Here is a 14,277-nt window from a genome sequence, read left to right as displayed (position 1 = left end):
TTTCGCAGCACTACATCATCTGTTTCCTGCAACGCATAAAATCAAGATCAAGCGAAATCTCCCGCCAGTAAATCCAATTATTCCGGCCAGCACATAGGCCAGCCTCGAGTCTTCGACATCGGCGTCAGTTGCTTGTCTTCCCGCCAACTCGGGCGCCGCCATCTTGGATCCTGCCGACGCGCACGCCGCCNTAGTAGCTTCTTCAAACTATCGCCAGTCATGAAAAGATCCGGTCAAATGACACGAGTTTAGATCTATGAACAAGGCACGAAATGGAAAAGAATCGGCGACAGGCCACATCAGGCCTACACTTCAGCGCCGACATCACTATGTTATGTTATGTTATGTTATGTTATGTTATGTTATGTTATGTTATAAGTACGCTTCGGTGTGAATGGAGTTGAGGTTGCTTGTGCATTTTACTTAGTTTAGCGGTCGGCAGGCGATCGTTGTTGTAGTTGAGCGTTGTAAGTAATAACATTTACTATTGCTGCGTGTAGAAGGAGCCATTTGTGGCAGCCAGTACTAGTCAGGCCACGGCTGGCTACAGCCAACTTGACCATCAGTAAGCTAATTTACGACTCCACTAATGGCTTCTAGTATTTTCTGAACTATGACCGCAAATGTATTCAAAAGAAGGAAAATATAAATTGCTATATATATTCTATTTCGAAACCTAACCAGGACTAAAATACTCTTAATAACTACGAGAATGTAGAGAGGCAGAGATCGTGTACAGCTTTGACACTGTGTTGTTATAATTTGAGATTTTGGTGCGAACAAAGGTGCCAATATTAATAGGATTATTTAAGAGTGGCTTCGTCTCTATAAATAATTCTATGTTTATTTCATTAAAATTGTTATTACAAAAAATCCTAACAGATTCAATATAATTTGGCCTGAATGTGAGTTAAAAAAATTCATAAAACCACTTCCAACTTTAATATGATGAAGAATCTTATGAAGCTTACCCCATTATCCTGAAGATCTACGCCCAAGGGCGAGAAGTCCTCTTATTCTGCAAAATTAAGCATGTTGAAGAACTAGCAGTGGACGTCCGGCCAAATAAATTTAAGCCCTCAAGTTCATAGGCTGTTATTTATTCCCTCTTGCATCCGTGCACACGCAAATGAATATGAAATGAAGTGTAAATTTGGCAGAGCTGACCTCCGGCAGACACCTCGTCTACATTTGTGCCCCCGTCATGGCTAAGTGCACCCAGAAAAACCAATGGGTCATACTATCCAAATTGTGACACTCTTATTGTACGTAGCATTAATACGTTCATTTGCGGCGCATAAGCGGATTAATATGACCCACTTGTAGCAAACAGTACATCACTATTAAAACAACTTTCCCCTCATTTCTTTGAGTGTGACTTCGGTTGGGTCAAATCGAGGATGATTTTCCAGAACACACAACCATAATTACCAAAAACACACCCAACCGCGTATGGTAATCATTTAGAACACTTGAACCGTAACAGAAATACGAAGTATGATCAAATGCGTGTAACTGTTGTTGTCTACTGACATTCGTCAATTAATAACTCTCGTAAAACATGTTATGAAATACCGTGGTATAATTCCACTCATTTCATCGCTAATATGTATTAACTAACCAACTATTCAAGAAACTAATGTTTCTTGCAAATCTCTATGAAACAGACATCGTTGGCTGCCTGAGGTACTGTAGCGGATCTCGCTACATAGCACTAATATTATGCATAACATATCACTAATTCTTATATTTTTCATACTAACATAATATAACTAATTTTTATGTTTCTTATACTAACATTAATATTAACACTCACAATACACATTAAAGTCGTACATTTTAAATCATATTAAATAATTATAACATCATCACGAGAGTTTCGGAGAAAACAGCTTTATCGATGGCAACATCTCGAGCCCCTCTTGCTCACTGCTTCTTTGATAGCCTCTCGTTCTATTCGCCTCCTGACTTCGATTCGTCAACATCTCCCATCACTACATCATCTGTTTCCTGCAACGCATAAAATCAAGATCAAGCGAAATCTCCCGCCAGTAAATCCAATTATTCCGGCCAGCACATAGGCCAGCCTCGAGTCTTCGACATCGGCGTCAGTTGCTTGTCTTCCCGCCAACTCGGGCGCCGCCATCTTGGATCCTGCCGACGCTCATCCATGGATATTCAGTGAACAGTGCTAATGTGATACTCAGTTAACTCTGCCTAATATTCCGTGAATTTGTGAACCTTCTTCCACGTGAACACCACAGTGCTAATGTGATACTCAGTTAACTCTGCCTAATATTCCGTGAATTTGTGAACCTTCTTCCACGTGAACACTCAAACAACTACGTCAGCCTCACAACGTGCATTGAATAAGCTAATGTGATATACTCAGTTAACTCTGTCTAATATTCCGTGAATTTGTGAACCTTCTTCCACGTGAACACTCAAACAACTACGTCAGCCTCACGACGTGCATTAAGTAAGCTCGCCAACGTCTCGCCACTCAACCACGCGTAAATCAACGCTACAACCCAACTACGGTGGCCCTTGGACGCGCATCAACCTCCTGCATCAAAACGAGCAGGTCACGTGAGCTGAGCTAATAAATAACCTAACAATTTATTGTGTGTTCATTTCTCCCAACCAAATTCGTCCTGCCGATCTCTAGGTTTCTGTCCGTGCCTTGGTAAACAATTCAGGTTAACTAGCCAGGCCATTCAATTCTCTGATAGGAGTTAAATAATTTAATGTGGAGTGGTAAAAGAAAACCCCCACAGTACGTTGGCTGAGACTCGTCTAACAATATTTATGTGCAATGGTTGCACTAATGAGAATTCTGAATTCACAATTAGTGTGTACGATTTCTTATATTAAACTGACGAAATGTTTATTTTATATAAATTAAGTTGTTAATTAATTGTTTTATACAGCTAATCCAACGCAAGCACTTGATTTTTGTGAGGTCCTGTACCAGTTTTGAAGAATTTCCATGGAATTTATAGTCATTACAATTTTTGTTATTTAAAATCGCATGAAATAATCGCACAGACAATAAACAAGTTAGAACGCAACTACGTAAAAATTTAAATGTAATGCAATCGTTATTATTTTTTATTTACCCTACTAGGCTACTATTTCGGTTCTACCTTCTTTTTGATTAAAAATTAAATTTTATTTCGGTCTCAATCGTTATTGTTGATTGCACGGCTACATCCAACGGCAGTTATTATATTTATGATCGAGTTTTACTTCGCACACAGCTGCAAGACATTGCAGTATATATTGCTACAGAGATATTAATGTAAAGAAATTGCTGTATAGAAATTTCTGCAATAGCCATAATCATCGTATTTAATGAGTGAGAAATTTTCAATACCTTCGCCCCTTGCAAGCTCCTACAAGACGGATGGGACTTGCCGTTCACGCAACAAATTGCTTTCATTTGGAGGTCCTATTTATTGGTATTAACTGACTAAAACAATAGTGTCATCGCCGGAAGTGTATGTCAGTGATAAGAAGGCTGATATATCGTCTAGCCCGTGATTGTGAGATTAGAGAAGCGATAGTTTATCTCGAGCACCAGCAAGTTTCTTCTTCTGCTGCTCATAAATTCAGTTGTGGTAATCACTCCTCATCCTGCCTTCTTTGGACCCCCCTTTTCCCGAACCCCACCTGCTTCCTGTTACGAGATCCTCATTTTATTTCTCAATCACGAAATATAATTATGATTATCAGAGTAGTGGTATCTTCATTTAAACCAAAGAGGCTAATTAAATTGTAATTTCAAGTTATAAGTTCAATTAGTTCTATAACGCTTCTCTCAATTCAAACAAACGTTCATTGCCTGGAAGTGTTTGGCAACTGTGTTCACAACACAACGCTCTTTCATTCATTGTGGATGATGCTACTTGCTCGACTCGTGTGAACATGTATAATGTTGGTGTCTAGTGAAGTTATTAATTGCATTTGTATATTTATGTGCTCTGGGAAGTTTTGAAATGCTTTTTATTCGTGACTTGCGTAGTTAAGACTCACTGCATTGTTGTTGCTTTTGTAATCAGCGATGAGTAATGATGTGATCCAGGCAAATCAGACTCATTCGTAGACTTGAAATCAACACACCTACGGCGAATGTGATTGGAAACCTGTAAACGCTATGATTGAAGGAGTGAATTATTCATTGTGATTTAGTTTCATAGGTAGTGGAAAAAGTGCATGTTGCTTGAGGAAAAACTAAAGTTCTGTATATACATTGTTCATTCGAGATTTAATTATAACTTTATTGTCTCCATTTGAAATTTTGATACGTTGGAAATTTAAAAATCGGAATATAATTCATTAAATTAAATATGCCAAGATTGCCATTATGGCATATGGTGCTTGTTCTGTTGACTCATGGTCATGGAATGGGAGAAAGTGATGTATTAATTATTGGACAAAAATGAGGTCCAATCTATGTAAACCTATTCAGAATCAGAAATAGCTGAAATACCTGTTCACTATTGGTTTGTCATGAACTTTGTTGTCTTTGAAGCTTTCAACTTTTCAAGGCAGGTCGGGAAAAGTCCTACTTTTCTCTGAAATATTGTACCTAGCTCTAACAGCATATAATTTCAGTAAGTACCGGTTATGAAATTTTGCAGCTCTACTGGCTTGTAATTTTGATTGATTGAAAAAATTGCAGTTTGCACTTTGCAAAAATGTCATTTCATAAAATTTTAAAATTTTGCAATCTGCATTACTTAACACCGTTGCTGCCAAAATTTCCTGCAGAATGTAATAATTGTAATGAATAATGATAACAAGTCAACCTAAACATTTAGTTGAAGGCTGCTTAGATCGGGCATAGTTGCGGTCACATCTGAGCGGTCAGACTGCATTAACACGAGTTCAGCTTACACAGTAAAGACAAATGTTATTGTTGCCGTTTGACTGTTTTGGGGCAAAATTAGAGATTTGGGGTAACCGGTATTCCGGTAACATGCGCATGGACTTTGTAAATAAATTTGTGGCTTGTAAATGGCTTTTTATGGCCAAGATAAGGAATTCACGGCTTAAAAAAAATGGAATCACGGCTCAAAGAAATGGAATCGCATCTGGCACATTAATAAAACAATGGCTCAAAAAATTCAGTCGCTGCTCGCCAAGTAGATATTTTTCATGCCTGCTTGGAGGCATTGCAAATTTGCCATCAGCCTCAAATTTTAATTACCAAGAAACAAATCTCAAATATTGTGCAGAATTTTCGAAAGTAACCAGTAATAATGCTTGTTTCATAGGCCCATATGCAGGAATGCAGGATGGTAGTTACCCTACTTATGAATAAAATATATCATGTTTCCAAAGTGAAAAATCTATAATTCATTTGGAATCTTGTGGTCTGATTATGCATTCCTGTTAACAATTAGTTAGTACAGGTAATTAATCTGGCCAGACTCTAGCAGCTCTAAAAATGCAGGGAAAGACATAATTGCAGGTCCAATAGAATAGTTAGTAGATATAGTCTGCTCCTGTTCATCAATCATCATGACAGTTCATGGCTGACATAAGTAATTTAATTTAAATGCAAAAATGTATCAATATCAATTTTTGATGAATAAATTGGACAAGGTCTACCAATATTGGATAATGGGCAGAACTAAAAAAAAAATTACAGGTAAAAATGATCATTTTCTGGACATATTAGAAAAGGCAGGCAAAAAGTGTCATTATCCTTATTTTTTGCTGAATTCATCAAGGAATTATTTAATTACATTTCTAGATAAGATATTTATGAATCAGGATATTTATATGCATAAATTTTCCATTATTGTCATTCTAATTTTAGACCAGATAAACAGGATTGTGATTCTCCTACATGTTATGAAATCTCTTGATCCCAAAGTGACTAATTTTTAATAAATTTGTAATCTTCTGTTTAATCATGCACTTTTATTGACAATTGGATAGGTCATAGGAGGTGTAATTCTTCTAGAGGGAGTCTGGTGGTTCCAAATATGGCTGAAAGCTCTACTTGTGGCATTAAATGTAGATCAATTCCACGCCTGTACAGTAATCACACTTTTATTCAATTTGAGGGTATAAATTTAAAATATTTTGAACAAAATAAGAGTTTTATTGCTCAATTGTTCAGTTTTATTTGCTATTTTAGTCTAATCAATCTAGCACTAAGATGCGAAATTCTAAAATCTGGCTGGAGCCACCCATAAATAAGACAAAAATGCAATTAATTTTGCCTTTGAATTATTTATAAAGCAAAAATTATGAAAAATAAAATAATTTTCTCTCAAATTTTCAAAAATAAATTTATTCCAAAAATAAATTTTCTTCAAAAATAAATTTTCTGTAATTGCTCTTTTGTTCTGCAGGCATGTAATGGTCTTGATACATGGAAACCAAGTGACCATTGATTTATATAGCACAAGTAGCAATTAGATGTTCTAAAGATTACTTTGTTGTTTCTGCCCTTAACATATTTCTCTTGTATGCTAATAAAGTTTTGAATTTTCCCAGAGTTGTGATTTGGATTCTCATATTTTTCTTCAATGATGTTTGTTTATCTTACTGAAGTGAGGCAAATTGTTTTGATGAAGCCAACTTTGTTATCTTTTCCAAGCTTTTTTCTGCATTTTTTTGTGTATTGATAAATTCTTATCAATGTAGAGCATGGAAACATATGCCAAACAACATGAAATTGAAAACAACTTTGAATCAATCTCTGGCACCCCTCACCTGAAGAAAAAGTTTGCCGCCATTGATGAAGCTCTTGTGTTTGAGAATGTTTGCAATGATATCTCACAAGCTCCTATAGATCAATATGGCTCTGGTACACTTCCAAACTTGAAGAAGAAGCAACAGCAATCTAACGGCACACTAAAGAAATCTACTGCCGGCAAATCTCTACATTCTATTTTGCCTGCTAAAATATCTCAAGCAAATGACTGTGCTCATAGCATCCATCGTAGTGAGGGATCAATTTCCTCGGGTTTTGTGAGTCATCAGGTGCAGGTCTTTACTTCTAATGGGAACATTAACCCTAACATAAAAGGTAACTTCAGAGCTAAACCCCAAATAAATCAGGGTTATGGGGACCCCAACTTCTGTGACATGGACACGGCTTCATTCTCGGGCTACTCTCAAACATCCAGTAAATTCTCCAGATCTGAGGCCCACAGAACTTCTTACAATGAGAGGAAGAACCACAAAATTTCCATGTTTGGCAGCATTAGAAAAACAAGCCATCACAACATCAGTGACCTCCAGAAATTCACGGCAGCTGAGCCCCTGAGCAAGTCATCCTTAGGGAGCCATGTGGATGGGAATTACCATCCTCTGCATGATGGCCCCAACTTGAACTCCTCCAGGTACAATGAAACACTTCATGGGAGGAAGATTTTCCTCTTCAATGAAACACTTACAATGAAACACTTCATGGGAGGAAGATTTTCCTCTTCAATGAAACACTTACAATGAAACACTTCAGGGGAGGAAGATTTTCCACTTCAATGAAACACTTCAGGGGAGGTAGATTTTCCACTTCAATGAAACACTTACAATGAAACACTTCACAGGAGGAAGATTTTCCACTTCAATGAAACACTTTTCCACGCCTACAATGAAACACTTTTCCACACCTGTACAGTAATCACACTTTTACTTGATTCAAGGGTTTAAATTAAAATATTTTAAATAAAATAAATAAAATAAGAGTTTTATTGCTCAATTGTTCAATTTTATTTGCTATTTTAGTCTAATCAATCTAGCACTAAGATGCCAAATTTGAAAATCTACCTGGAGCCATCCATAAATAAGACAAAAATGCAATTACTTTTGCCTTTGAATTATTTATAAAGCAAAAATCATGAAAGCAAAAATAATTTTTTCTTGAATTTTCAAAAATTGACTTTTTTCCAAGAATAAATTTTCTGTAATTGTTCTTTTGTTCTGCAGTCATGTAATGGTCTTGATAACTGGTAACCTAGTGACTCTCAATTTGTATAGGACAAGTGGAAATTAGATTTTCTGAAGACTAATTTGCTGAGATATGTGCATTTATTTCTCTTGTAATACAATTATTCTCTCAGGTACAATGAAACACTTCACGGGAGGAAGCATCAGCATCACCATCAGAGCAGCTCGAGTCTGGACTTGGATATTGATCGGACAACTTCAGCCCTGGGTGACGGTGGCAAGAAAATCAATGAAGTTTTCTCAGATGTTGGCCGCCCGGGAGCTAATAGACTGCACCGCGAGTTTGGATCACAGGGAAGCATTGATGTCCTCAGTCGCTATAGCAGCGACTGTGACAGCCACAAGGAAGGAGCTAAACCTGATGATGCATCCTGCAGTTCTGGATCTCCTAAAGTCAAGACAAGACGTCTTGCGAGTAAGTCCTTTTTCAAGAAAATCATGAATAGTTCTAGGTCAGATGCTGCTTCCGTTAAGAATCCTGCCTCTCGTAAGAAATCAATGCCATCCTCAGCTAGTCAAGAGTTTGGCTTGAACAAAATAGATGGAGGAGGCAATTTGAATGTAACATTTCTTCAGCCTGCCCCACCAACTGATTCCTCCATGCACTCGACACCAAAGAACATTTCCAAGACCTCAGGCAGCAAGAAAGCCACCACTCTGCTGTGTGCCGGCACAAGCCAGAATGCTGACACAAGTTTCTCAAGCTCGTATGCCAAAGTTGAAGAAGAGGTTGTGGAGTTCAGCTCCCTTGAGTTGGTTCCTGACAGTCGGCTGTCTTCCGTGAAGAAAGCTAAAGGGAATTCTGAATCATTACCTTCAGATAAAAGTGATGCTGGTTTGAGTGACAGTGTTGACAGCTGTGATGGTAATTCAAAAAGCTCTGGTAGATCTCAAAAAAATGAAGCCACATCTTCTCTGGAAAAAAACAACTATAGTACAAACCAAAGCACTTCTAACCTTAGTAAAACAAATAGAAATAATAACATCAATAGCTTTAGTAATTTTAAGTCTAACTCCTCTAGCAATAGTAAACCTAACAAAGACAGTGGCAGCAACAATACTAACTCTGCCTCTAGCATGGCTGGAAACAACAACAACAAAGGAGAACAATACTCATGTGACTCTCCCAACAACAGCCCCTCTAAGTCATATTTCTTCCGTCCTTGCTTTGCACATCACGACGTGCGGTCAATGTCATGTGTGCTGTCCCCTGAACATCTTCAGTTGCTCCTGAACTCAACCACCAGCAACTGTACGTCTGCTACGGGAGCCTCGGCTGCGCACGCGTCCATAAATACAAAGAAAGATGCCAGCACTGATGCCCAGAACAACAACAACAACAGAAGTCCTGAGCATTTAAAATCTCCTTTGGATGCCAATAGCAATGCCGGAACAGATGGAGATACGGATACAGCACAGGGTTCGTCTGATGGCTCCGCTGCCTCACTCGAGTCCCCGGACGCTGTGGATGTGGACACCATCTGCCTGGGGGATGGGAGGGAGAATGAATTGCTTCAGTCGTAAGTCCTTTTTTGGATTCATTTTTCCTGTATTGTTTATTTTTCTTGTATTGTTTATTTTTCCTGTATTGTTGATTTTTATTTTATTGTTTATTTTTATTGTATTGTTTTAAAAAGTATGAATGGGTTATATTGTACAAATACTGACACTGTCTGAAGCACATTGTATTCAGAGAGCTGTTGTAGCACTGATATGTCTTTTTTTTTCTGGGCAAAAATAGCTCAAGATGGCTGACACAAGGAAAGAATGTGCATTGCTTTTTGGACAGATCCTCACTCATTTTTTCTAATGGATAAAATTAAATTTAAATTGAACCTTATTGTCTTTTTGAAATTTATTGCAAATTATAGAACTACAGCCTTACCTTGACTTGTAGCTTTACAAAGTTCTGTATGCTTGAAACAACTTGTATATTTTATAATCAAACAAGAGTTTGTGATTAGTATTAGATAATTCAATAAATAATGGTGCCATATTTCAAGAACAATGGTTTCAAGAACCAAATTAAATAAAATTAATCAAAATTAACTGCTTAATTTAACTTTATTTAATTACAGTCCTTCTCATAATTGTCAATCATGCCAAAATTTTAATACTTTGATGTCTCTTCTTGCCTATGAATCTTATATAACTGTTCATATATTAGGTAATCAGGGAAGAGTTGTGTTTTGAATTCCTTGTACCAATTAAAGTAGAAATAAATTGATGTCTTTGTACCATTTTCACTGAACCTGTAATCTATAATGTTTTTTTATTCATTATATGAAACATACAATTTACTATTATTTAGTGTTACCTATAAATTCATCACCAATTTCAGGTGCCCCTATTTCTACAAAAAAAAACAATTTAATATTATTCATTGGTATAAATGAATTATTAATTTCAGGTGCTGCTATTTATGCAAAAAACATACAATTTATTATTGTTCATTATTATTAATTAACTATTAATTTCAGGTGCCCCTATTTCTGCAAATCATACAATTTTTATTAAATTGTATATTTTTGGTATATTGGTAATTGTATGTTTTTGGTGGTACAAATTATTCATTGGTATAGTAAATTAATTATTAATTTCAGGTTCAGGTTTATTATTGTTCATTATTATAAATCAATTATTAATTTCAGGTGCCCGTATTTCTGCAACGAGTTGGGCGGGGAAGACGAGCGAGTTATCAGCCTCACACGGGAGACCAATTCATCCGGCGTCCTGACCAAAGCTAAGCTCATGGCAGCACAACAACAACAACTGCTACAACAGCAACACATTCCCTACAGCTGCACCAACACAACACTTAACCACAAGTTCCCCGTAACAAAAACAACGTCTCATGAAGTAGACTTAAGCAGCGCCCGTAACCTCAACTCACACTACATCACCCGTAACCCGTGCCAGTACCTGCACCGGCCGACATCCGCTGCTACCCTGGGGGTGCTGGAGCCTAACCCGGAGACCCTGGACCCTTTCATGGAGATTACCGATGCTCCTATGGAGACCCGGAGCAAGAATATTGATGCGAATGCTGCTAGGAGCAGGAAAATTGGTGCGGCGGGTACAGGAGCAGCGTCATTGGAGCATTTCCTTGGAGCATCGCAGCAGCAGCAGCAGCTTTGTCCCTACGCTGAGCCGGTGCTTAGAGTAGAGGGGCTTAACTCCGTGTCTGCTTACTACAGCGACTATTTTGTCAAACCTGGAGGTGAGTTAGTCTTTAGTCTGCTTACTACAGCGACTATTTTGTCAAACCTGGAGGTGAGATAGTCTTTAGTCTGCTTACTACAGCAACTACCTATGTCTTTATGTAATTAAAATTTTTAGTCTTTATGTTTAATGTAAAATTTTGCAATGAGAGAGCAAATTGCTTTTGGATCAAGAAATATTTATTTTATACTGGCAATATAATGAAAATTAGTTTGATCAATATATATTACATTGCCTATTAAACATGGAGGTTAGAAGAAAAAATTGTTTATGGTTGAGTAACAATAATTATTTCCTGTGGTAATCAAAGTTGACAATTCAGATCTCATTTATTATTATCCCCTTTATTATTTTATTGCTTAATTTACTAAACTTGTTGTCCCTTTTCTAATATATATTTTCCTGCACCCCAGATCACCAGAATTATTTTTTCCTGCACCCCAGATCACCAGAATTATATTTTTCCTGCACCCCAGATCACCAGAATTATATTTTTCCTGCACCCCAGATCACCAGAATTATATTTTTCCTGCACCCCAGATCACCAGAATTATTTTTTCCTGCACCCCAGATCACCAGAATTATATTTTTCCTGCACCCCTGTCTCTTATACACATCTAGATGTGTATAAGAGACAGGAATTATATTTTTCCTGCACCCCAGATCACCAGAATTATATTTTTCCTGCACCCCAGATCACCAGAATTATATTTTTCCTGCACCCCAGATCACCAGAATTATATTTTTCCTGCACCCCAGATCACCAGAATTACATTTTTCCTGCACCCCAGATCACCAGAATTATCTGCACCCCAGATCACCAGAATTACATTTTTCCTGCACCCCAGATCACCAGAATTACATTTTTCCTGCACCCCAGAATTATATTTTTTTCTGCACCCCAGATCACCAGAATTACATTTTTCCTGCACCCCAGAATTATATTTTTCCTGCACCCCAGAATTATATTTTTCCTGCACCCCAGAATTATATTTTTTTCTGCACCCCAGATCACCAGAATTACTTCGGTAACGACGAAGGAGGCTTTGGTCCCGTCGCCATCAGCTACCGACGCGAGCGCATCCCGGCGGACGCGGCGGGGCACAGCACGTCCGCCCTCCACGGCAGCCTGGCAGGCACTGGCGGTTGTGCTGACGGCAGGAGCATAACTCCCTGCTTCCTGCACAGGATCATCATACGCACGGCACAGGTTCCTTCACTTTACTTTATTATTCATAAGATCAGCTAGCATATGTTAAAAATATTAATAAAAGTAAAAAAATAAAAAAAATTAGTATATATTCAAAATATTAATAAATTCTGCAAGTATATGTTCAAAATATTGATAAAAATAAAAAAAATAAAGTGAAAAAACAAGTATATGTTCAAAATATTAATAAGTTCTGCAAGTATATATTAAAAATATTGATAAAAATATTGGTTATTATTGTTAATTTTTTAGTGGGATTTAAATTTAAGTCCTTGCTTGCTGCACAGGATCATCATACGCACCGCGCAGGTTCCTTCACTTTACTTTTTTATTCATAAGATCAGCAAGTATATGTTCTAAATAACAATAAAAATAAAAAATGAAAATAAAAAATAAGTATATATTCAAAATATTAATAAGATTAACAAGTATATGTTCAAAATATCAATAAAAATAAAAATAAAAAATAAGTATATATTCAAAATATTAATAAGATTAACAAGTATATGTTCAAAATATCAATAAAAATAAAAATAAAAAATAAGTATATATTCATAGTATTAATAAGTTCAGCAATTATATGTTCAAAATACTGATAAAAATATTGGTTATTAATGTTACTTTTTGAGTGGGGATTTGTAATGGCTGCTGTAATGGCTCCAAGACTAACGAGTTGTATATATATGTGAAATAATTACCCTAATTAATTAAAATTAATTATTAGAATCTTGTTTGAAATGATTTGTACTGGTACAGTATTTACTAACTAATGGTAGTGTGTGTACAAATGATTAATGGTAAATAGTGTGAAGTTTACTAATGGCAATTAGCTTTGTTGATTTCTAAAGATGAATAATGGTGACTAGCAATGATAAGTATCCTAGAAGCAAGTACCTATATTTAATGATAACTAAATAATGTTAAGAAAATTGATAATTTCTAATTTGAATTAATGTTATTAGCTTTGATGATTTCTAAAGATAAATAATGCTAGCTAATGATGATAAGTATCCTAGAAGCAAGTAATTTAATGGTAACTAAATAATGGTAAGAAAATGTGATGATTTCTAATGATTAATAAAATATTAAATTAATGATGACGATAACTAATTTTAATTAATATTATTGTTATTTATGATGCAGCTGGACTCCCTGCAAGGCTGCCTGGTGGAGTGTCATCTAGGAGGCCCTCTAGGCATCTAGAACCCTCGTGTCATCTAGGAGGCCCTCTAGGCATCTAGAACCCTCGTGTCATCTAGGAGGCCCTCTAGTCATGTAGGTGGTCCTCTAAGTTTGTATGGCATTAGTCCCTAAGGATTAACAGGGTTCCAGAGGACGGAGGTAAATCCCTCACAGTGAATGGATTAAATCCTTGCAGTTGTATTTAGTTTATGGATTTTAAATTCAATCAATCATAGTAACTTGATCACATCCTTCAAGTGGTTCTTTGTGACAGGATTCTTAGTGGCAGGATTTTATTAACAGTGAAATTAATTAAATAAATTGAATTAATTATCATTTACAGACAATTTAGACATTTAAATAATTAATTAAATTAATTAATGTTATTAAATTAATTGTTCATTTGCAGACTATGGAGACGTTGCAGCGGCTGGACGGGCTCAACGACCACCGCACCTTCAAGGTGGGGGTGCTGTACTGCCGCCCCGGCCAGACCTCCGAGGAGCAGATCTACGGCAACAGGTGCTGTGCTTAGTGCTTAGTGGTGTGCTTAGTGCTGTGCTTAGTGCTTATGTGCTGCTCTTAGTGCTTATATGGTGCGCTTAGTGCTGCGCTTAGTGTTGCGCTTAGTGCCTATGTGCTTAGTGCTGTGCTTAGTGCTTATGTGGTGTGCTTAGTGCTTATGCGCTGCA

The 14,277-nt window shown here is 36.8% G+C and overlaps 1 protein-coding gene across 1 annotated transcript; it reads left to right on the top strand.

Moving 5' to 3' along the window:
• Positions 1-6,511: 6,511 nt before the first annotated feature.
• Positions 6,512-13,606, top strand: LOC108675311 (putative uncharacterized protein DDB_G0277255). Its single transcript, XM_018163310.2, has 5 exons — positions 6,512-7,364; positions 8,085-9,491; positions 10,623-11,191; positions 12,204-12,403; positions 13,547-13,606. The coding sequence occupies exons 1-5, from the start codon at positions 6,667-6,669 to the stop codon at positions 13,604-13,606; spliced, it is 2,934 nt and encodes a 977-aa protein (XP_018018799.2). The 5' UTR covers positions 6,512-6,666.
• Positions 13,607-14,277: the final 671 nt, after the last annotated feature.

Source organism: Hyalella azteca, unplaced genomic scaffold (genome assembly GCF_000764305.2).
Source record: "Hyalella azteca isolate HAZT.00-mixed unplaced genomic scaffold, Hazt_2.0.2 contig15549, whole genome shotgun sequence".
In the NCBI taxonomy this organism is placed as follows: Eukaryota; Metazoa; Arthropoda; class Malacostraca; order Amphipoda; family Hyalellidae; genus Hyalella; species Hyalella azteca.
Note: the sequence above shows the minus strand (reverse complement) of the source record. Positions and strands in the feature narration are given on the sequence as shown.